This window comes from Alligator sinensis, unplaced genomic scaffold, assembly GCF_000455745.1.
Source record: "Alligator sinensis unplaced genomic scaffold, ASM45574v1 scaffold550_1, whole genome shotgun sequence".
In the NCBI taxonomy this organism is placed as follows: domain Eukaryota; kingdom Metazoa; phylum Chordata; order Crocodylia; family Alligatoridae; genus Alligator; species Alligator sinensis.
Genome location: NW_005841980.1, coordinates 2,495,583 through 2,517,013, shown reverse-complemented (window position 1 = coordinate 2,517,013; position 21,431 = coordinate 2,495,583). Strand labels below are relative to the sequence as shown.

The following is a 21,431-nucleotide window of genomic DNA, read 5'->3' as shown; positions in this document are numbered from 1 at the left end:
AGGAAGCGGGTCTGTGCGACACCCCGCTCCTCAGCCTCAGATAGCAGCAAGCCAGACCAGACAGTCCAGGCAGAGAGGTTCCTCTGAAGCAGGGCCCAAACAGTCTGAAAAAATCCACCCAGTCCCATATTTTTCGGCACATGACAATATGATTTTGGAACAGGACCCCTCCTGTTTCTTTTTACAAGATGTCTACAGATCAGTTACCTTGGAGCCAGACATAAATAGCTTCCCATCCGCTAGCCAGGCTCCTACTCACTGTATTAAGTTGCAGACTTTATACAGGAAACAGATGTTCGGGGCTGTATGCTGAGCGCAGACTTAAAAACATCACACGTACTCATCAAAACAAGGAGTGGCTTGGTCCATTTCACGCTGGAAGAGGGATTTAACCCGCAGAGCACAAAAGCCCCGATTCCCATTCCCAGAATACAGACGGCATCAGTTTGTAGTCACATTAGTGCCTCATACTTGCAGTTTCAACAAGACTCGCTCCCCTTGAAACCCAGTGGCTCCAGTCAGGGGCATGCTGGTGGTCTGCATTACCTAGCACCTGACTGGCTTTGGTGATGTAGGATTCTCCATGGTTTCTCAGAATCAGAAACAAAACACCCAATTTTCCTCCTAGCAGACAGTATGAAAAAGAAGAGACATATTGGGAAGTGGAGAGTGAAGTCCCTGGAACTGTGTACATCTGATTTTAGTTTGCTTCCACCCCTGTGTTGTGCCCCAGTTCCACATTTCAACAGCAAATTGCTGGCTACCCGAGTCTGGAAAGAACAGTGGCAGAAGGCTCCCCAGGTCAGTCCAAGCAGAGCCCCCGGTGCTTGTTAAGCTGCAAATTGCTAAAATAGCCAACTGGCTTGAAGAAGCTTGGGTTTTGGTTTTTTTCCAGGAGACATTTATTTCAAAAAAAATGTGCAAAACTGGATACACCGATGGGGCTGCAATCATAGAACAGTTCATTCATGGACCCTCTCCATAATTCCTCTCCCTCCCCCCACCCGCCCACCCATAACAGTAAGTGAAAGATGCAGGGTATGATAATGATCCGATTAGCTAGTGGCAACATAACAGAGCTCAGCTCACCCGGTGTGCACTGGCAAGGAAGCAAGGCTTAGCCTCCAGCTCGCCCACAGCTGAACATATTATGCTACCATGGAAACTAAAGAAAAATGACATGCGCGCAATCCGTGAACGCGGCGGAGGTGTGCTAGGGGCTGCTGTGCTTCCCAGCATGGGCGCCCATCCTCTGTGGGTCTTGAGAAGGATAGTGGATGGGACCTGGGGCTCTCATGAAGGGAGGTGGGGGCCCCATGGCATGGAACATGTGAGGCCCAAAACCTGCAGGCACAGAAGGAAAGTGTCAGATACAGAAGTTCCTGACCTGGTCTATGCCACTGCCACCTGTCATTCACCCACTTACGCGGAAGCACAATCCACTGATCCCTAGGCTCAGATGCTCCCTTCTGCTCCCTCCCAATGGCCCCAATACATTTATCCCCCTACCCTCCTTTGTGCCAGCCCAATGGGCAGTGATCTCAAGCCCCAGAAGCAGCGTTGTCCAACAAAGGTTGCAGATGCCATTTCTACAAGTTCCTGCTCCCTTTCCCCTGGCATTATGTTCTGAATATCTAAACATCCTTGGTTTCACTACCAAGAACAGCAGAGGCATCCAGTGCAGCTGGACAAACCCATCACTTCCCTAAATTTCACGGGAATAAGGCTCTGCTACTTGAATGTACAACCACTCAAACACTGGCTTTCATGATCTGTTCAGAAGTCGCACTTCAAAATTATGCTTGGCTAAGCAAGATGGGTCTCTGTGGAATCCACAAGAACCCACCTGATTCTGCAGGATTTTGGGCAGACATTATCTCTCTATGAGTCTGGCTTCACAAACCATGGCTCCAGCAGCCTGTGTTTTTTCATCAGCCCACATGGCATGCAGCAAATACCAGAGTGAGGAAGGTAAATGAATTACCTGGAGGTGGTGGTGGAGCTATGCCAGGAGGCGGCGGCAGGGCAATGTTAACCACGGCAGGAGGGCCGCTGGGAGGTAGGTTGAAATAGTTTGCAGATGCTTCTTCTTCAGCTGCTGGAGGAGGGGGAAGAGCTGTGGGGGGGACAAACGTGCCTTGGTTACTGCCGAGACTCTTATATCAGGGGAAAGAGACTAAGTCTCTCAGAGCACTGCAATGAGCTCTTCCAGCAGGGCTTCTGCTTCTAGTGTGCATCCAACATCAGCTGCAGCCCCTGAACACTTCCTGCCATCCCTTCCACAGGAAAGCCACCAGAGTCTGATCCTGAACAGGCACCAACTTGCCTTCTCTAACAGGTGACATCAAATACAAAGGATTCACTAGCCCAAAGGCCTGGTTATCTGACTTGAATCCTCCTCTCCTACCCGCTGTACCTCCTTGTTCATCCTGCAAATAGGCCTGTGCCATGACTTTCTTTGTAACCAACACCCCCCGGCCCCTCGTTGACCACAAATGTAAGATTCTTTAGCCAGGTTGTATGTAGCTGCAGGTTCACCAAGTACCTGGGGAGTCAAATATACTGTTTCTATTCCCAGCTTCCATTGACATACAGAGTATAACCCTGGTCTGCTTTATGGCAACAAGGCAGCAGCTGTGCTGTGCTTGAGGGCAATACCTGGAAATGAAAGGAAAGCTTTCCCTTACCTCCTGGGAGTCCTGGCACTGGTTCCAGCTTTATGCCAGAATCTGTAGTACCTTCTTTCTCCTTCTCTTTTCCTCTTGCTGCTTGGGACCTGAAATCCAAGCCCAGTGCATTAGAACCAGAGAGGCCGTCAGGTACTCATGGCTTCCCAAAACATAATTAGTTTTATAATTACACCAATTTTAGAAGCACTTCCCTCAGAGGCCAAGAATTGAGAATACAGTATTAACAGCAAGGAAAAAGGAGTTGATGATGTAGCTGGAAACAGCATACCCCAAGAAACCACTTCAAGTTACCCTCCAACATGCCACTCACCACTCAGGTGAAGTAAATACCCAGGAGGCTCTTACATACTTGCTTCCTGTTTTAGTTCATCAAGACCACTCCTGAGTTGAAGCAGTAGTACTTGAAGCTGAAGCCTTAATCTAAGAGCAGACTTTCCAACACCACAATCCAGCCCTACCTTTAAAAAAAGAAATAAATGCTTTTGCCCCTCACTCACCTCCCCCACTTGACATTGAGCCTGCGACCATTGACGATGAGCTTGTTAAAGGACTTCTCAGCAGCCACTTCTGCAGCTTGCCGCGTGGCAAACTGGATGAACGCACACTGCTGCCTCTGGACCACTGTTATCGTCCTGATCTCTCCGAACTGGTAGAAGTGATTTCTGCAAGAGAGGATCACAAAATGGGACGCTGCTCAATTCCACGCAGTGCACATTGCTTTACAGTGCTAAATGCTCACTCTCTTATGAAATACAGATCCTTTCACTTCTCCGTTGGCAATTCAAATCCAGCTTTAGAACCAAAGGCAGACAAATGACCGACAGTGACTGCTGCCGCCTCTCCCGTGTACCATTATGGCAAGGTTGTGCCAGGCTCTGACATGGATTTCCTCAGAGCTTATGCAGATGGGGACTATGTAATTGCACAATGGGATTCTCAGAGCTTTGACAGGGATGACTCAGCATCCTTGCAGGGAGTTGTCAACATGTCAAACGTTGCTGAGATTTGTTATTCTTGCCCTCAGGAAGACTGCGCTCTACTAGCCAGCTTCCAGTCAGGAAAAACTGAACAAAACCTTTCAGCCCTTTGGGAAAAGAAAAGGGGTTCCTTGACAGAATACCCCCTTCACTATCATTTAGGCACAGCAACACAGATGAAAGGTTTGCCAAGGTGATCACTGTCACAAACACACCACAGGGCTAGACTTTAGACAGTCAGAGAAGCTAATGCAAGCCTGAAGATGAGAGATGCACCTCCATACCTGAGATCAGTCTCAGTGATAGTGTCTCCGAGACCTCCCACATACAGCGTAGTAATGCTCTTGTCATCAGGCGGGTCGAGACGAGGCATGGTTGAAGCCCGTTTTAGAAGCTTGTCAGCCACGGGGTCATTAATACCATAGTAACGGTCCTTGATGTTCTGATCAGCTAAAGGATCATCTGGGTCTGTAGGTTTCTCATGTCTATAAAAGCATCATAAAACGGCACTGTTAGAGCTGCATCAGCCTACCAGGACTGTTACCGTCACTTTTCTTCAGCAGTTTGGCAACTAACCCAGTTAACACTGTTCAGGCGACTGTATCAAAACGGAGCACATGCTTACTAACTTATTATAGCAACTAACTTATTATAGCAACCTCCGGCCCACGGAGCCATTTGATCTAGCCCATGGACGTGGGGTTCTGGCAGCAGTCACTCTCCCTGTGCTTCTGTGGGGAACAGTGCTGGCTGTTCCTGGGTCCTAGCACACCCACCCACCTCTGACCTGCAGCCTTAAAAGGTTTTCAACTGCTATATTCTAGCATGTGCAATCTACACTTCTGAAGGAATGGCAGCTCCAGGAGTCAGGTTTCAAACACAGTACAGATCACCGATTATGGGACAATCAAGGGTGTAGAGATTGATCATTTAAACAGAGAGAGTATACAATGTAAGAAAAAACTGCACTTATAGCATCTGATCTTTCAGCTGACTGCTCAACATAAGCAGCCAAGACTTAAGATACTTGCTGGAATAAAACAATTAATTCATTAGGATACAGGTCTAGTCACTAGTGCAACATCTGCCTGAATGTTTATCAAGGCATTTCACTACCTCCCCCGCTATTTTGGAGAACCCCAAGGGGCTGCCCTCAAGTATGGTCACTCCATTAGCTGTAATGACAACTGTACCTGTAAGGACACTCTTCCCCTCGCTTACATTCTCCTTTCACCCAGAAGGAACAGATGTGCGGGCGGTTGCGTTTATAGTATGGGGTGGTCCGAGCCAGCTTAAGCAACATATCACTGGTTGAAGTAGCTTTTCCTAGAGCGCCAACTGGCCTTGTGCCATCAGAGTTTGAGATCTAGGCAGCAAATAAAGACAGGGAATGAAAAATGACAGGTGATTGATGCACATAATCAGAAAAACAAGAAAGCTTCCAAGATTATCCAATTTATTCCATTTGCAGTTTATGTGAAGTAGTCCAGCACAAGTCATGGTAACAAATGCATTTCCTTACCTCTCTTTCCATATTCTGGGTGTAGTACTCTTTATTAACATCAGATTTAGGCATGTCATCTTTCAAGGAGAGTCCTGCATCCCGGACCTGGATAGGCAAACCTATAATGGACAAACAGAATTAGTACTGATCAAGAGAAAGAGCTGAAGCAGCACGTCCTAAGGTAATTGTATTCAAAGGAAGGGGCCAGGAAGAAGCATTTTGCCTGTAACAATTTGTTTTATATTGCATCAATTAAAATCCCTTAGGAATCATTAAATATTGATTTGATTGAAAAATAAGTATTACTTCATAGGGCCAAGAAAGGAACTAAATAGACTGAAAGTATGTCTAGTGTCAGTATAGCTTTTAAGTGCTTTTGTCAAGTCTGCTATAACACTTCTAGATACAGGATCCAGGTAATCCCAAATCTCCTTTATTTTCTATTGATCAAAGGAGTGTTTCAGTCTGGCAACAGAAAGCTAGCATGGTTCATATTTTTTGTAGCTCAACAATTCTAATGCTCTCAACACTGATGTCAAATGGACCTATGCTTAATGTCCAAACAGACTTGGAAATCCATAGCAAAATGGGTTATATGAAAAATGGGTGGAATAATTGTCAGAAACGATTTAATTCTTGCTAAGCTGGAATGTTTTATGCAAACCAGGCATACAGGTTAGAATCAGGTGTGCATTCGGAGTCATTTTTGGAGGGATCTGATTAATTTAGTTGAGCTACTTCATTCACACAAATTGCCCCAAACAGCCATTAGAGATAAATACAGATTTAGGGATGTATTATAATTAAGCGAAGACAGGAGACAAGGAGAGTTAGTCTCGATTTGGACATCCTGTTTTAGGTGAAATAGCTGTTGGCACATACCATATTCCAGGTCGAGCAGACAGGTTTGACAGACATTCTTCAGCTTGCTGCAGGTCTGGCATACTTCTGTCTTTTTAAAGCGCATGCGAACGCCGGGGCACCAGCGAAACACCGTGAAGGGCCTGGCACAGATCTGAGACAGAGAAAGTGGCAATTTGCATCACGAACACTGGCATTCTAATTATTCCAGGAAACTCCAACCCTAACAGGTGCCCCATCCCTGCCAATCATTTGCCTAATTTCAACACTACAATTCCAGCTAAAAAAAAAAAAAAAAAAAAAAAAAACTTAGCTCAAAAAGACCTTTCTTGAATTCACTAAATTGTCAGGAGACATTTTGGTGGGATTTGCTTGCAATGATTTGAAAGTTCAAGGCAGCCTTGTTGGAGCATAAGGCAAGGAAGTGTTCAACTGTACTCCAGAAGTCACTAAAATCCGGTCACAGGAATTCAGGCCCACCCAAAGCAGGACGGCCCTACTGTGGAGCAACGTGTACTGTCTGTGCCAGGGGGATGTACTTGCTTTCACCATATGCAGGAACTGTAGTGGGAGAGGCGGATCTCAGGGCACTAGTTGTTCTTGACTGAGATTATGGCTGGCTGGAGGAAACAATGTATTTCAACTCCCCCACTAGGTTGCTACCAGACCTTATGTTTCCAAGGGACAGCACTAAGAGTCCTGCTTTTCTTCTTTTATGGAAGCTATTTCTTGCATATAGAATCACACAACATTAGGGTTGGAAGGGACCTCAGGAGGTCACCTCTAGTCCAACCCCCCCCCAAAAAGCAGGACCAGCCCCAACTACACCATCCCAGCCAACGCTCTGTCTACCTGGGTCGTAAAAACTTCCAAGGATGGAGACTCCCCAACCTCTCCTAGGTAACCTGTTCCAGTGTTTTACCCCTCTCCTAGCGAGAAAATTCTTCCTAATATCCAAACTAAACTTCCCTCGCTGCAATTTGACACCATTGCTCCTTGCTCTCTCATCTGCCACCAGTGAGAACAGTCTAGCTCCATATCTCTAGGTCCATATCTACCATGGACCACTGGAAGGCAGAGGCATTACAGTGATTTATAGGAAATCTGCACTCCATCTAGCATGTTCCCAAGGGTAAAGTGAGCAGGAAGTAAACCTGCAAGAAGGAAATGCTAGACTGGGTGACATACATGCAACAAAAACCCAGTACAGTGCAACCATGCTGTGCTGTTGCCTCTTTTGATGATAAAGTAACTGATAATTGACATATGTTGAAGCCATTTTGAGGGCTCTTTTCTTTTTTCACTCTCTCCTTCCTACAAAACGTGCATTATTACCTTTCCTTCAAATGCCAAAGAGCCAAACCCTGCATCCTTTAGCATCAGCCTAGGGTTTCTGTGGGGTTCTAAGGAGCATGTTTGAACGCAACACCACAATCAACAAGGCAATGAGAAACACAGATAACTAAGCAATAGATGCCACCAACAGAATTATGGTTTATCTGACAATGTCTTTTTCACATCTTTCTAAGTTCCACATAAGAGAAGGAAGTTTTACAAAGTCAGCATATATTTATAAAAATACTTTTTCTTGACAATCTATTTTATATTTGCAGTGAAAGCCATTTTTGTTTGAGTGCAATTATTTTCTTGCAGAGTTTGAAACCTAAATATCAGAGTGTCCTGCTATCCCAACAGAGGACAGCCTAAATGGTGAAAAAAGGAAACAGACCTAAGCCAATCCTGAGAACTAGTCACCTATAACTTTACTCATGTGAGAAGATCTACTGATGCTGATGAACAAATCGCATGAGCAGATTTACTTTGCACAATTGGACTATTAATGCATTCGTATGGTTAAGCACATACTTTGGCAATTTCCATCCAAGACTGGAATCTCTCTCAGAAACTAACCTGCGAGTACAGAAGCCAGCTCCTAAAATAAAAATAAACCCAAAAAACTTACCTTACACTCCTTTCCATATTTCTCTTTGGTCTGGAACAAAATAAAACAATTAGTAAAAAAAAAAAAGAAAATAAAATGACATAATAACAATTTAATGCTAAGATCCATAGATTACAGAGTCGGAAGGGACCCAATGGATCATCGTGTCCGAAAGGTTATCTTGCAAGGCATCCCTCTCCCACGCCCTACTGCTTTAATCTATTCCACCCAAACGTGCGTATGCCTCGTTGCCCCAGATAAGGCACGTTTTCCTTCTGCTCAGGTTGCATTTGGAGACACCTCGCTCGTTATTTTCACTGTATCAGCATGTCATCACAAGAAAAATGACACCAAACACCTTTCAATTTTTACAGCAGTATTCAACACAATGCTTAAAAATTTTTCAAAGAAACCTCTCAAGTCTGTCTTGGGGCTTTTAATGCTCGTGGTCAGCCATCGCAGATGCATAAAATAAGAAAATAAACCCATTCTCCGTGTCTGGAAAAAGACCACGATCGCGTTCACGATTAGCACGTTCGAATCCCGTGAAGACCCAAGACGTGCGCCCTCCTCATTAGAGACAAAGGTGTGCCGATTTCATCTCATCTATCAGATTCAGCCAATAGTTGTCATCGTTTCATAGCTGTTAGGGGCTGCAAGGGACGTTTCGGGGGGTCTGATGGCGACGCCTCCCCGGCCTCGTCCCCGTTTGCGGGCATCTTGCTGCCTGGTTCACTCAAGCCGACGCTGACATCCTCTGGACCCGCGTTTCACATTAACAGACGCACATTAAAAGCCCTGGACCTAGACCACATGGCAGAGGCGATCTCTTTTGTTAGATCAAGAGGGTTTTGGGGTTTTTTGTTGCAAAAATGTAGTCGGTCCTAATCAAAGGCGTCACCTCTACGCCAAGACGGCTACAGCCCGGGGACCGGTCACGTACCATTCGGATGTAGGGGTTTTCTCCGAGGCATGTCTGACACAGGATGGGGAAGTCCTGCATCAAAGGAGGCAAAAAAACCCGAAATAAATAAATCAAGTCAGGACTAAACATCAGAGCTCGTGTCTAAGCTGCTGCTCCCATCCCTGCCAAGGCCCACAAACCACCCGACCGCAGCACAAGGGGTAAAGGAGCCCAGTGTCCGACCCAAGCCCTGCCAGGCCTTGCTGGCTCCCCCCCAGGAGCAGGCCTCAGGCCGGCAGCAGGCCCCTGGCTGCCCCCAGCCCCCCCTGGCAAGGCCCAGGGGCGGGGGAGGGGGGCCGAGCCCCAGGCAAGGGCCAGGGGAAGGGGAGGGGGGCCGAGCCCCAGGCAGAGGCCCCGGGCGCCGCCCTCACCGCGTCCTCCCAGTTCTGCCGGTTGTAGGTGTTGGAGCCCAGCGACGTCGCCATCTTGGAGCCGGCGCCAGCAGCCACCGGAAGTCAGGGCCCCGCGCGGGCAGGAAGTGCCACCCGCGCCGCTCTTGCCTTCGCCCGACCATAGAGAGGAGCCGTCCTCAGGCTCCCTTCGCTCCCGGAAGGGGTCGGCGCCTCCCGGAAGTGGCCCGGTCTGCCCCGCCGGAAGTGGGAGAGACCACTCTGTCCCGCGGCGGGGGCCGCTGGCGGCTCCAGAAGTTTGCTTTTTGCTGTTATATGAATGCATTTATTAATAAAGTCGTTAATAACATTATTATTATTTATCCATTAAAATAAACATTATATCTATTAAATTAATAAATTAATTACATTACGATTAGATTATGAATTTAATATAGGAATTAGATTAATATTAATAACTAATAACCATTAATAATAAACTAAATGTTTATTAATTAAATTAATGAATTACTGTTAATTATATTACAATAAACTATGAATGTAATGTGAATTAGATTTGGGGTTATTAATAACAATATCAGTAACTGTCAAAATATTTATCAATGAAATTAATAAATTACTGTTTATGTTAGTTAATTATATTAAAATTAAAGTATGAATTCAATGCATTAAATGTTCAGCTATTAAAATATTAATATTAATAAAGTTATTATCTATTAAAAGAAACATTGTCTCTTTAATAAGTTGCTGTTAATTAATTCTGTTACAAGTCAATTTTGATTTCATACATTAAATTCATTTTTGGCTGCCACTCACTTTGCATCTCGTGGTAGAGGTGATCTCTTTTATTAGACCAGCTAGATTTTTGCAAATAAATGTGTCTTTGTTTGTAAGATTTTGGGCACAAGCAGCCTTCAGGCATAAGAGTTTTAGGGGGTGCCCCGAGGTTGAGACCTAAAATTATAAAAATGAAAGGCTTCATGCATATTTGGTACAGCGCTGCCAATTGCTGAGGAGGCAACGGTTTCTTAGGGCGATGCCTCATTTCTATGGGATTAGTTGCATCATCTGACAAATGTTTCTCATCCAGAAGTGGTGGGGCACAGCATCATCCAGTGGACAGTACCAGCTGTGTCAAAGCAGAAGCAGAAGAAACTTTTTGTCAAAGTTTAGCTGTAAAAAATGTCAAGCGAGCCGAGCTGAATTTAGCCCGTATCATTAAGAAATGGAACAGCAAGTGTGAGTTTCCCTAGTGTCCTCCGAGGAGGAAGGATGGTTACATTGCTCTTTAATACTGTTCTTGAATAAAGGTAACAAAACTAGAGCCAACATTGTCCGCTTTATTTATTTCAAATTCACTACATGAAGTTAAGCAATAAGGCAACACAGTAATCTGTCCTTAGTGGAGTCAACATCAATAAAGGCAGAGTGCTTCCACTGCTCCCCGTGGGAACAAATGAGATGTTTCTGCACAAAATGCACGGAAAACAGCTAAAGTTACTCCTATTTGCTATAAGCTGATCAAAATAAAGAAATTCACTGGATTAATTAAACTGTTCAAAGCCCATGTGCCCTACATTTTCAAACTAGCAAGTTAGAACCAAGTTACATCTTCTCTCGCATTAAAAGTAGTTTTAATTAAGAGTTGCAGAACCTCTCATGTGCTGTAATCCCCAACAGCAGCGCATTCCAAGTTCTTTAGTTAAAAGTAGAGTTGCCTTTCCTGACTGCAGCATGAAAATCTCACTCAGTCAAAAATATAGTTTGGGTAAGATTGATTTTTTTTTTTAAATAGTTTGTGTTGCTAGTTATTTTGGTCTCTAAAAGAACCCATGACCAAAGCTTTGAAGTGTTTTGTTATCTAGTAAGGTAAGACAGCCGCAGACACTAACACTATACGCTGAAGAATAAATACTCGGCTAAACTTTGTAATCTCATGCTGTACATCTGTGTATTAACTATGCAAACTTGTAAACATGAAGTTTCTGCTCTGAGACCCACCAGACAGACTAGCAAATAAGGCGCTCTCCCTTCCCAGAGGCTGTCAAACCATATTCAGCTCAATCACACACCCTGTGGACTCATGAAGGTTGCAGTCCCTGTTTGACCAAAAAGAACTTTTCAGCTGCACCCCAAGATGCCCTAAAATATTACATTATGATTTCACTAAGATATAAATATACATTCCCCCCATACAGATGTGATACACCTTATACTAAACAGTAGAGTCATAACAATATTATCCTCACACAGCATGAAACTAAATAAGTGGCCTTCAGACCCTTCACAATATCACCAGGTTTCACGGCAGAGCACCAAGAACAAAGTATTTTGTACACCTGCATTTGTTTCTCGAAGAGATATTTAGCAGGTTGCCACTTGCAAGTGAAAAAGCAACTGAAGTCTCTGTAGGAAGTGGAGTCCCGAGTTGCCTACACTGTAATACTAGCTACTGGTACTGGTGGCACGTTACATCCAGGGTCAAGGACACGATGCCATTTGTAACTGTTTTCAACTCAAATTCATGGCCAGATGATACTTTACGGAAGCAGATGCATTATCTTGAAATGTTTTTACTTCTGAAGTGCTTGACTAACCTTTTCTCCTAATGTGTTCTGCTCAAGCTCACTTTTCCTCTGCCACTGTGCCCACTCCTAACTCACCTCAAGGAGGTCCTACGTACTTTGAAACTATAAACTTAACCATCAGTACTTCTTATTCTTTGGTTGACTCCCTCATTAAAAGAACCCTTGAGTGTGAAGACAGCCACTCAGTCCTTCAGTCGTGCCTTTGCTTCAATAACTGTAGCAGCAGCAGCTTCATTCCAATGACCCTCTCAGCTCCTGAAGTATCATGCTTTACCACACATTTTCCAATAGAAAAGGCTTCAAATGGCACTAAGTAGAACTCAAGCCCACAAGAGCTACAGAGGACTATTCTTTAAGCTAAGAGGCAAATGTTTCTTTAAATATCAAAGATCCCTTGCTTTGTCCTCCTGTAAACTACATAGGACATGTCATTTTTTTCATATAGTTATACCCAAGTGCCCAGGGAAATTTATTAAGTCAACGAGATCTACCAGGAAAACAAACTAGTATCATGCTGATGCCACAGGGAGTTGCTGTTTGAGAAGAGCCCTGGAATGTTTGCTAAAGGACTGCACGCTCTGCTATAGAAAGGAGGATTAGCTTTGTTGTGCATTTAAGACTAGTTTGGTGGGCCTGGCATGGAGAATAGGAAAGCCAGAGCAGGTTTTTTTTCCTGTTGGTAAAGCTAACGTGACTTTGGCCAAGTAGAGTGCAGATCTAGAGGCTTTCTCTGTGCTCAGCTTTGTGCTGCAAGTCAAACAAGCGTGTGTTGGTGTGGCGATACCACGGATTCGCATAGTGGGCATCACGGCGAGAGAGAGAGAAGAATGCATTGGCTGAAAGTGGCTTCCTTCCCCCTCAGCCATGCAGCCTCCTCCTCTCTTGGCTTGAATTTGTAGTGCGTATACACGTGGCAAAGGAGGCTTCAGAGCATTCCCCAGGGTATTCTCTCACTGTGACCGTCTGTCCAGTGGCCAGCTTTTGAGACCCAGCTGTCAGGCGCCTCTTATGGGAGCATGGGGCCAAGGCTGAGCTCTACGTGGTGGGTGAGCCAGATGACCTCTGAGCTCTGATCGCCCTCTTCGCTGGGCCGGATGGGAGCAGCGAGGTTTTTGAACTCGTGCTTCATCTTAAAGCTCACGGTCACTTCACCCTCCTCCTTCTGTGGAGTGACCTTGATGAAAACTCCCACCTTGTTGGCTTTTCTGAAGGCAATGACACTGCAAGGTAAGGGACAGTGTCATCATCCACTCTTAGTGGCACCACACCAACTTTTGGGTTATTTTTATCACTCTGCATAATTATACCATTACTACAGGCTGTAAACTTTGCAGGAAAAGCTAGCGCAGTTCTGCTGATTACACGTAGTAACAGAAGCCCCCTCCAACAGCTGTCCTGGCACTAAGCAACCCAGAGAGAAACAACAGTTTCTAGAAGGGCCCCCAGTACAAACAAGAAACCAAAGCTCTGCACCACTCCAGCTTGGTGGAAGCCAACGTGACAGGAAAGCATGAAGTACCAAGTATATTTGGGACCTGATCTCTGAGCAGGAAAAACTGAACACTCACTCAGGGTCATCCTGGAAATCTTGAGGTTCTGCTAGCTCATCATACTCTGCTGCAGCATCTTTCCCAGCTAGAATTAGCTCCTTGGGAGGAACTGCTACCTGCAAAAGAGCATGGCAAAAGGGTGGGTTTCAGTACTGCCTCCTGCTCATGGATCATGGGCCAGTGTAGACTAGACTTCACAAGGAAGCATCTGTTCAATGGATACTGCAGTGGGAGGAGGAAAGAGTCCTGTGGTGTTCTTCCATTCCTTACATTTCCTCCTCGCTCATGCAGAGGATCGCTATTACACTTCTCCCCTGGATTAGGAAGTCACCTTGAGCTACACAGCTCTTCGAGGTGTTTTACAAAAAGTTCTCAGATTTTATGATTGTAACATTAATGCATTAGGTTTAAGACCCAGAAGAAATGTCAAATGGCTGCTATAGAGGCTGATGTAAATGAGCCCCTCTGTTGCAGGAAGAGTTGGGCATTGTCCAGCCCAGCATATATGAAAGAACAACATTTTGGACAAGGGACAAGTTATCAGCTTGTGAGGCAAGAGGACACAATACCTTCGCAGTGCTGTTGATGTCATCGGGGTCTCCCTCCTCACACTCCATGAGCGTGACATGGATAATGTTTTCCACTGGGTTGGTCAGAGTCAGAAGAACTTGACTCTCCTGGTTAGATATACATGGAAGCATACACAGTTAGGAACTTGTTACTCTGGGAAAACTTTTTTTTTTTTTTTTTAAACCCTTAACCCTCAGCTTTAATAGAGCTCAACTCAGACCAGGAAACATCCTCAAGACTGGGTCATTAGCTTAATCAAGAGCTATCAAAATGCTCCAATGATTGCTACTGTCCATCCTCCTCATGGTAGAGGAAATGCCGCTACTGGAAATCTAATTCACCTCAAGGGTTAGTTATTGTACAGGACTGAAGTGTGCGTTAGGAACCTACTCCAGTTCCTAACAACTACACTGTTTATTCCGGACTGATCTGCCTGTGGAGTTCAGTGTGATGAAGTCATCCACTTGCTCACAGTGGAAAGACTACCATCTCCAACTCCCCTCACACCAAGAAAAACACTAACTCTTGGCATAAGGGACGGCAAGATCTTCTTCGAACTGCGGCCACTGCTGTTAGAGCTACTCCAGGTATGGTAAGAAAGCTAATGCCATCACAAGCCTCATTCCTTATTTTACACACAAAAATATTGAAAGACATCTCAGATCCACATTTCACCTCTCCTTCCCTCCCCAAGTTGTATTGGAAAAGAGAAGGACTGACCTTCATGTAGCGCAGGTTGGGTATAGACATGATCCTCACCTCAGGGATGTAGTTGCTACAAATGAAAACAAAGCAAGTGACAAACTCCACCTCACCTGCTAATCACCTCTACTCTGCTCTTTACAGCTGCAATCAGGAGTAAAAAATACCATCTACTTTACTCACTCCACACTTCAGTTACAGATAACAAGGCACTGGAGCTACCCCAACCTAATGATAACGGCCGCAAATTTTTTCCCCAGACTGTTCACATCTTTCAAAAGCAATGTTTTTTTTGTTAAGCTAAAACGAAGAGTGGAATATTAAAGAATGAATGTTGCTCTAGCAAATTTTAAAAGGGAACTACGCACAATGACCCACTGCTATACAGCACATTGCTGAAAGGGCTCCTTGAGATGTCGCATAGCACTGACCGCATAATGCCTACCCTCCAGGTAACTTAAAAACACAGGTACATAGTAATTACCCCTGGAAGTAACATATTATACTTGAACCCCGTTTGCATTACGACACTAGTACTTGCTTCTATAGTGCCAATTTATACATATCAGGTCAACACGTATCTGGATGTGCATATGAAAACCCGATTGGTTTGGCATAGCTGGTGCCTGTAAACCTACTTCATTTTTGCATTCAATAGTCTACTAGCTAGAAGATTTTTCCCGTTCATTAGTCTACTAGCTAAAAGGTTCTTCAGAAAAGTCGTACATGAGCTTCTACACGTGAGCAGCCCATGTTAGTAACTAAGTTATTTTTTATGCTCACTATTATTTCTAATGTTTAGAGAACAAGAGAGTCAGAAAACATGAAAAGGCAGTGTTTTAACTAAGTTACACATACTGAGAGACTGCCATCCTCATCTGATCATTCCCAGCATACTTACACAGCAACCAGCTGTATTTTGAATTTGATGGAGGTCGGGTTGAACTCTGGTTTGCTCAAATTATGTTCACATTTCTAACCAAAGAGGAAAAGACGTATTAAATCACCAGAACAAGCATAGTGTACCGCCACCCCCAAAGAGTCAGAGCTGCAAACATCCTAGGCTGGGCATTCAGTATACTAACTTCATAGCCATAGCATAGACACGGTCTTGAAGTGAATCTAGACACTAGATACACAGAATTTCAAGTCCTGGTGCTACCACCACAAACCTGAAAGCCTAACTGAGGGTTATATATATATATATATATATATTTTTTTTTTTTTTTTTTTAAGGGATTTATGCACATGCTGATTTCAGTGGGAGTTTGGTTCTCAAGTGTCCTTATAAATCTCATTCTTTTCATACCCTCTCCCCTTCAAAATTACTGTTAGACATGCAGCTTTACGAAGCTGCTCTTGTGCAGTTGATTACTCACCCGACAGCGCAGCGAGCGTTTGATGAGGAGATGCTTGTGGCGTGGGTAGAGCTGGGAAGCGCAGATCGGCTGGAAGTCAGGCTGCAGCAGACGCTGGTGCAGTGTCGTCACTGTGCAACGGCGGGGAACAAAAGTCAAAACTGCAGTCACTGCTGCAATGTTCAGAGAACCCAATAACTGTCCCCTCCCCACAAAACTCAGGGTTTCCCAGGTGCACAAGGCTATAAAACTATGCACAATATGAGCACAGCCCAAATCTTGTTTGCAATGTGACCTCAACGACAAGCAAAAAAAATAAACCCCCAAAACCCAAGATGGACATCAGACATCTAAAGCCGTTCCGAAATCAATTCAGTCTAAACAAGGGGAAGCACCTGATCACTGCCATGGAAATCAATTCACTCTCTCAGGGCAAAAATAACGTCCATAGGTCCACTGTTATCCCAGCTGTGGAACGCTGCACAAGGCAGGAGACGTGACCTTTTATCTAAGGAGCATGGCTGAAACCCATTCCCCAGATTAGTAAAACAGTATATTCCCCAAACATCAGCTTTCATGGACTAACATGGGTGGGTGTTGTAGATCTGAAAGGACAGAAGGTCATCATTCAACACAATGCGGTCCAGCAGCATACTCAATCCATGCGTTGTCTGGGCCATTATAGATTATGCTGTTTTCTCCCACATTTTCTCAACCAGTTTACAAAGTGTACCTTGAGTAGCAAATGACCACCTAAATGCACCGAGGATATAAACAGGTTGTTTGGAACGAGGTCACAAATAGCTCTCACTCACTAGCTTGATTAACAAATCCTTTTATAAGAGCCAGCTATTTCTCCTGCTTCTTCTTATTTCTGAAACAAGGATATCAGCTTTCTTCCCACACCAAATATTGTCACTTCAGGTGCTATGCAAATTAAGCCAATGGTGACATCTAGTCAGGAAGGATTTAGGAAAACATTAAACACCTGTGAGTTGGGAGATTGTGGTTCCAGTTTTTGTCTAGTTAACTGGAAGTTTAACCTCTGTTAAAGTTTGTTTTTTTAACAAGGAATTGGGTGAGCAGAGCACATGAAACAAGCCAGAGTCCTATGCCATTACCCTCTGTTAGATTTATAGGTCTTGTGTAGTAATCCTCAGGTAGGGGTTCCACTTCTTCTACAGCATCAGCTGGCTCAATCTTTATCTCCTTCTGGTCCTCTCCTTCCTTGAGGCTGAAACAAGCGTGAAGAGAAGTTGGAGTCATTAATTACAGTACATATGCAGTAATCTGACTAAGAAAAACTGAAGTGTTAAGCATCTGATTATACCCACAAAATAAAAAAAAATGCTGAAAGTCCAACTCGCCATACTCTATTTTACAGAGTAACCACCTTACATTAAACTCAGTGCAGAGATCTCTCTAATATGGAGCTGCAGGAGGGTAGGTTAAATAATGAACAGCAGCATGGAGATCCTTACTCCATCTGTTCGTAGCAATGAATGCACTGCAGCTCTTTTCATCTCTCCAGAGATGACACCATCTCTGTGATACTGGGTGACAATTTTCCATCTTTCTGAACGTGCCCTTCCATTTTCATAGCTACCACTTTATACTCCCCTACTGAAAATGGGCCACGCTTTGAAAACTCACGAGAGTCCAGCGAGAGCACTGATGGGCGCTCCAGACCTCTGACGCTGGAGTCTGGTTCCAAGGCCATATTTGTCCTGCAAGGAGAAAAATGGTATCAGCAAATCCAGCTCTATTCTGTCAGGACAGAGGCCTATAGCAAGCTTGTCCCGCTGAGCATGACAAGCACAGAGAGCCAAGCAAAGGAAAGCAAACTGAAAACGGGTCTCTCTCTACTCAATCGCTGGCAGATGGTCTTGATCATCTTATTAGTAAAAAAATAAAACAGAGGGGCAAAACAGATTGTCCAAGACCTGGAAAGCTACAATTCTTTATGTAAATACCAAGCTAAAGAGAGGGCTACCATTTAGCACACAAAATGGTCCGCTGGTATATGCAACCTGTATTGTTGTCTGGACCTTTATATTTTATAGTATTGTATTTTACTTTATATTCTATGCTACAATGTGCTCAGTCTGGCGTCACTCTTCACAAGTCGCTTACTAAATGATGGGCCAGCTACCTAAGGACATGGGACAACAGTTGCACATCCCAAACTAACACGCTTTGTGTTGCTGTTCAAAGCAGATGGAGACAGCGGAACTCAGCTTGAGACCCTAGCTGATATGGGACTTGGCTGCTGAAGTCTACTCATCTTTCTTGACACCACCTCAGCTGAAGAACAGCCGTGGTGATCACTGACTTGACAGATCTGAATTGGAGGCAGGGGGCTAAAAAGGTGATGGCCAGAGTTATCTGACTGAAGAACTAGCTTTCAGAGCTTCAAAAGGAAGTGGCAAGTGTCCGATCCTATTAGACACTACTGTATTTGACTTGGAGCTAAAATATGAGGTTCTCCCACCTAACAGGCTGGGCTTAGTCAGGAGATAAATATTGCTGATATCCTTCTTGGACAGCAGCGTTGGCCTACGTGGGAACTGCCTTGCTTTATGAAGTTCTATTTTTTCCAGCAAATGTCATGTGCCCAATGATCACAGCAATTAGCTGCTTATTAAAATACCAACTTGTTAAGGAGTTTCAAAACAGTGTCCCTATCAGAGGGGTTGGACTATAGGTCTATCCAGGTCCAAGCTCCTGGGCAAGGAAGGGGGCAGGCTACTGGCATGGGAGTGGTTTCAGGGTCTTTAACAAGGGCTTTAACACTAGCAGAAACTGTGAAGAGACTTACCACTACATGTATAGTATGTTGCTGTGGAGCCCCCAAAATAGCAGCAGGTGGCAACGGAGACAAAAAAAATGCAGCCATAAGACAAGAGCAAGTGCATAGAGCAGGCTGGTTATGCATATTTAACCAAAAAGTAGCGAGCGTGTGCAGAGTTATCCTGCTAAATGAAGCAAGCTTCTCAGTGGCCAGGACAACAAATGCTCCTTTCAGGTTGTGATAAAGCCATAAGCTCAACTTCAGTGAAGACTTTCAGCAGGTAGCCATATTGCACAAACCCTGATTTAGAAGGACAGTTAGCTAGCACTCCCGACCGACAGCAGGGAATCATCGCTAGAAGCTTTGGTATCCTGCCAATTCTTCCTCAGGTACTTGTTCTGCCTAACTTTCCATGCCACCACCTTTAGAGTTTAAAGGCATGGAGATTCTTTCTATCCCTGAACACTGGCATGTTACAAAGGTACATAGTGAATACAATGTCCCCACACCAGAAGTGGCTGCATTTCAGTGCTGGGCAGGACAATTCCCTTGTCAGGAAGTCTTATAAACTAGAGATTATTAAATGCTGGGGCCGGGAACTGACGATACCACAGGCCACCAAATCTTCCAAACCAGTGCATGCTGCAAAAGCTGCTGCAGTGGCCCCGTCCTTTGTATACTGAGGGCACCACTGTCCCAGCTCACCGAAAAGGCCAGCGGCATATAGTTTCGGCGTCGCACCAGCTTCTTGCGGTCACGCTCAATCTTCTCTTTCTGAGCCAGCTGCTGGTAATACTCAACCAGTTTGTTAATCTGAAGGGGAGGAAAAGATGAGGAACAGATACTCTCTTTAAAAAAAATAAAATGCTACTGACAGGCCCACAGCATTCCTCTGCCAGTGGGGTCTGCCTTCCTGCAAAATGTTTCCTTTCACTACTATTACTGGCCCTCTCTTTGAAAGCAGCACAATGGAGAAGCACAGAGGTCTCTCACTCTAACCAAGCAATAGAAAACAGGCTGATACCCCCGAGGCATCTCTTTTCACAGACCAATCCCATCACAAAAAAACCCCGCAACCCCCAACTTCCCCCTCCCAGCCCCTGAAGGCTTTGAGACATTTTGTTCAGGCCACTGAGTGGGGCGCACACTGCTCTCCACATTGCCCAGCCATTAAAGAGCAATTTAGAGTAGAGGTACAACTGACACACTCTCTCAAGGACCAACCGGGTTTAATGCAGAGCCCTGTGGATATGCATTTCATTATTAGCATCTATTTTCTGGAGGGTAAGGAGAGCCTGTGACCTAGAAAAGGGAATGACCAGAAAACAATCTTTGTTCACATAAAGAAAGTGTTTGTCTAACAGCCCGCCCATTAATTAAAATGCAGTCTGCCAAAGTTGATACAGCCTTTCATTCTTCCAAGGCAGATTCAATTCTTTGGAGTTGTTTTTGCTGGCAGGACTTGTAGAAGCAGCCCACAAAAGCACAGTTAAATTTGCACTGTCATTGGAGACTCATGGCTTTTTCCATAAGGGCAATAGCTTGCCCTTCATGTTTCCCTTGGCACCCATGTTCTCAGTGGTGACAGATGACAGAACTAGGAGCAATGGTCTCAAGTTGCAGTAAAAGAAGTTTAGATTGGAAAAGTTCTCTCACTAGGAGGGTAGTAAAGCACTCAAATGGGGTACCCAGAGAAGTGGCGGAGTCTCCATCCTTGGAGGTTTTTTAGGCCTGGCTCAACAAGGTCTTGGCGGGGATGATGTAGCTGGGGCTGGTCCTGCTTTGAGCAGGGGGTTGGACTAGATGCGACCTCCTGAGGTCCCTTCCAACCCTCATTTTCTATGATTTTATGACACGTGGAACTTGTCAGCTGGGGTGGTATAGTGGCTGTCTGTATGGCAACTCTTCAAGATAAGAGAAGTTCTATATAACATGACACATCTGCGCCAGGATTGGACACAGGATCTGCTGAATACAGCCAAGGCACTGATCTTATCAGTGCATGTGACTGGAGCTGGTTTCCCAAGACACAGAAATGCACTGATCTAAGTAAGCCAAACCCTTCAAGAGTACCCCCCTCCCAGTTAAATGCAAGTGTTCTCCCTTCCCCCCATACTTGCCCTTTGAGAATGTGGATTTTCTGGCTCCTGCCAACCGCCACTGGCTGCAAGATAAAAAAAATACCAAAGTCCTCAGAAGTTTGATTTTATATTCCATGTAAATCAACCAACAAAAATGGCTCAGAAAGCTAGTCCTGAAAGTCAACCAGGTGCTTTCTTTGCCAAACATTAAAATAAGAAACCGTAGGACTGCTACCAAGAACATTAAAGATAGTATGATGTACTAAGCTGAAATACTGGAAAGATCCTAGAGCTTCACATCTAGCCAAGTTGCATGCAACACTACTCACACCAAGCCTCCTGGAAAAACAACTAATCAGTGTTTATACTGTTTGAAAATACAATGGTCTATTTGTAATAATCATTCACCTATAATCATTATTCTCTGCAGCAATAAACCCAGCTGCTGGTCTTTGTGTTTTTAGAGCAAACATATTTCAGAAACTAAATCCTTTGGCATTCCT

At 44.6% G+C, this 21,431-nt stretch overlaps 2 protein-coding genes across 4 annotated transcripts in view; both read right to left on the bottom strand.

The window, feature by feature from the left end:
- Positions 1-347: 347 nt before the first annotated feature.
- Positions 348-9,461, bottom strand: RBM22 (RNA binding motif protein 22). Of its 2 annotated transcripts, none has more exons than XM_025200938.1 (11): positions 9,310-9,461; positions 8,918-8,971; positions 7,996-8,025; positions 6,054-6,186; positions 5,190-5,290; positions 4,861-5,033; positions 3,952-4,152; positions 3,188-3,352; positions 2,688-2,776; positions 1,985-2,116; positions 348-624 (listed from the first exon to the last, which is right to left on the bottom strand). In XM_025200938.1, the coding sequence occupies exons 1-11, from the start codon at positions 9,361-9,363 to the stop codon at positions 458-460; spliced, it is 1,299 nt and encodes a 432-aa protein (XP_025056723.1). In that variant the 5' UTR covers positions 9,364-9,461; the 3' UTR covers positions 348-457. The 2 variants fall into 2 exon arrangements, with proteins under 2 accessions (XP_025056723.1, XP_006021212.1); XM_006021150.3 differs by lacking the exon at positions 348-624 and adding an exon at positions 1,013-1,344 and having other exon boundaries at positions 9,310-9,457.
- A 1,147-nt stretch (positions 9,462-10,608) lies between these two features.
- The window catches only part of DCTN4 (dynactin subunit 4), a 13,819-nt gene continuing 2,996 nt past the window's right edge, over positions 10,609-21,431 (bottom strand). Inside the window, exons 4-14 of one of the 2 annotated variants that reach the window (XM_006021148.3) lie at positions 20,968-21,011; positions 19,553-19,660; positions 18,875-18,895; positions 17,710-17,783; positions 17,178-17,290; positions 16,078-16,187; positions 15,600-15,673; positions 14,717-14,771; positions 13,996-14,103; positions 13,445-13,542; positions 10,609-13,096 (exon numbers count right to left, since the gene is read on the bottom strand). In XM_006021148.3, the coding sequence (XP_006021210.1) occupies positions 12,883-13,096; positions 13,445-13,542; positions 13,996-14,103; positions 14,717-14,771; positions 15,600-15,673; positions 16,078-16,187; positions 17,178-17,290; positions 17,710-17,783; positions 18,875-18,895; positions 19,553-19,660; positions 20,968-21,011 (1,019 nt within the window). In that variant the 3' untranslated portion in view covers positions 10,609-12,882. The remainder of the gene's footprint in view (positions 13,097-13,444; positions 13,543-13,995; positions 14,104-14,716; positions 14,772-15,599; positions 15,674-16,077; positions 16,188-17,177; positions 17,291-17,709; positions 17,784-18,874; positions 18,896-19,552; positions 19,661-20,967; positions 21,012-21,431) is intronic. The other variant, XM_006021149.3, reaches the window with a different exon arrangement.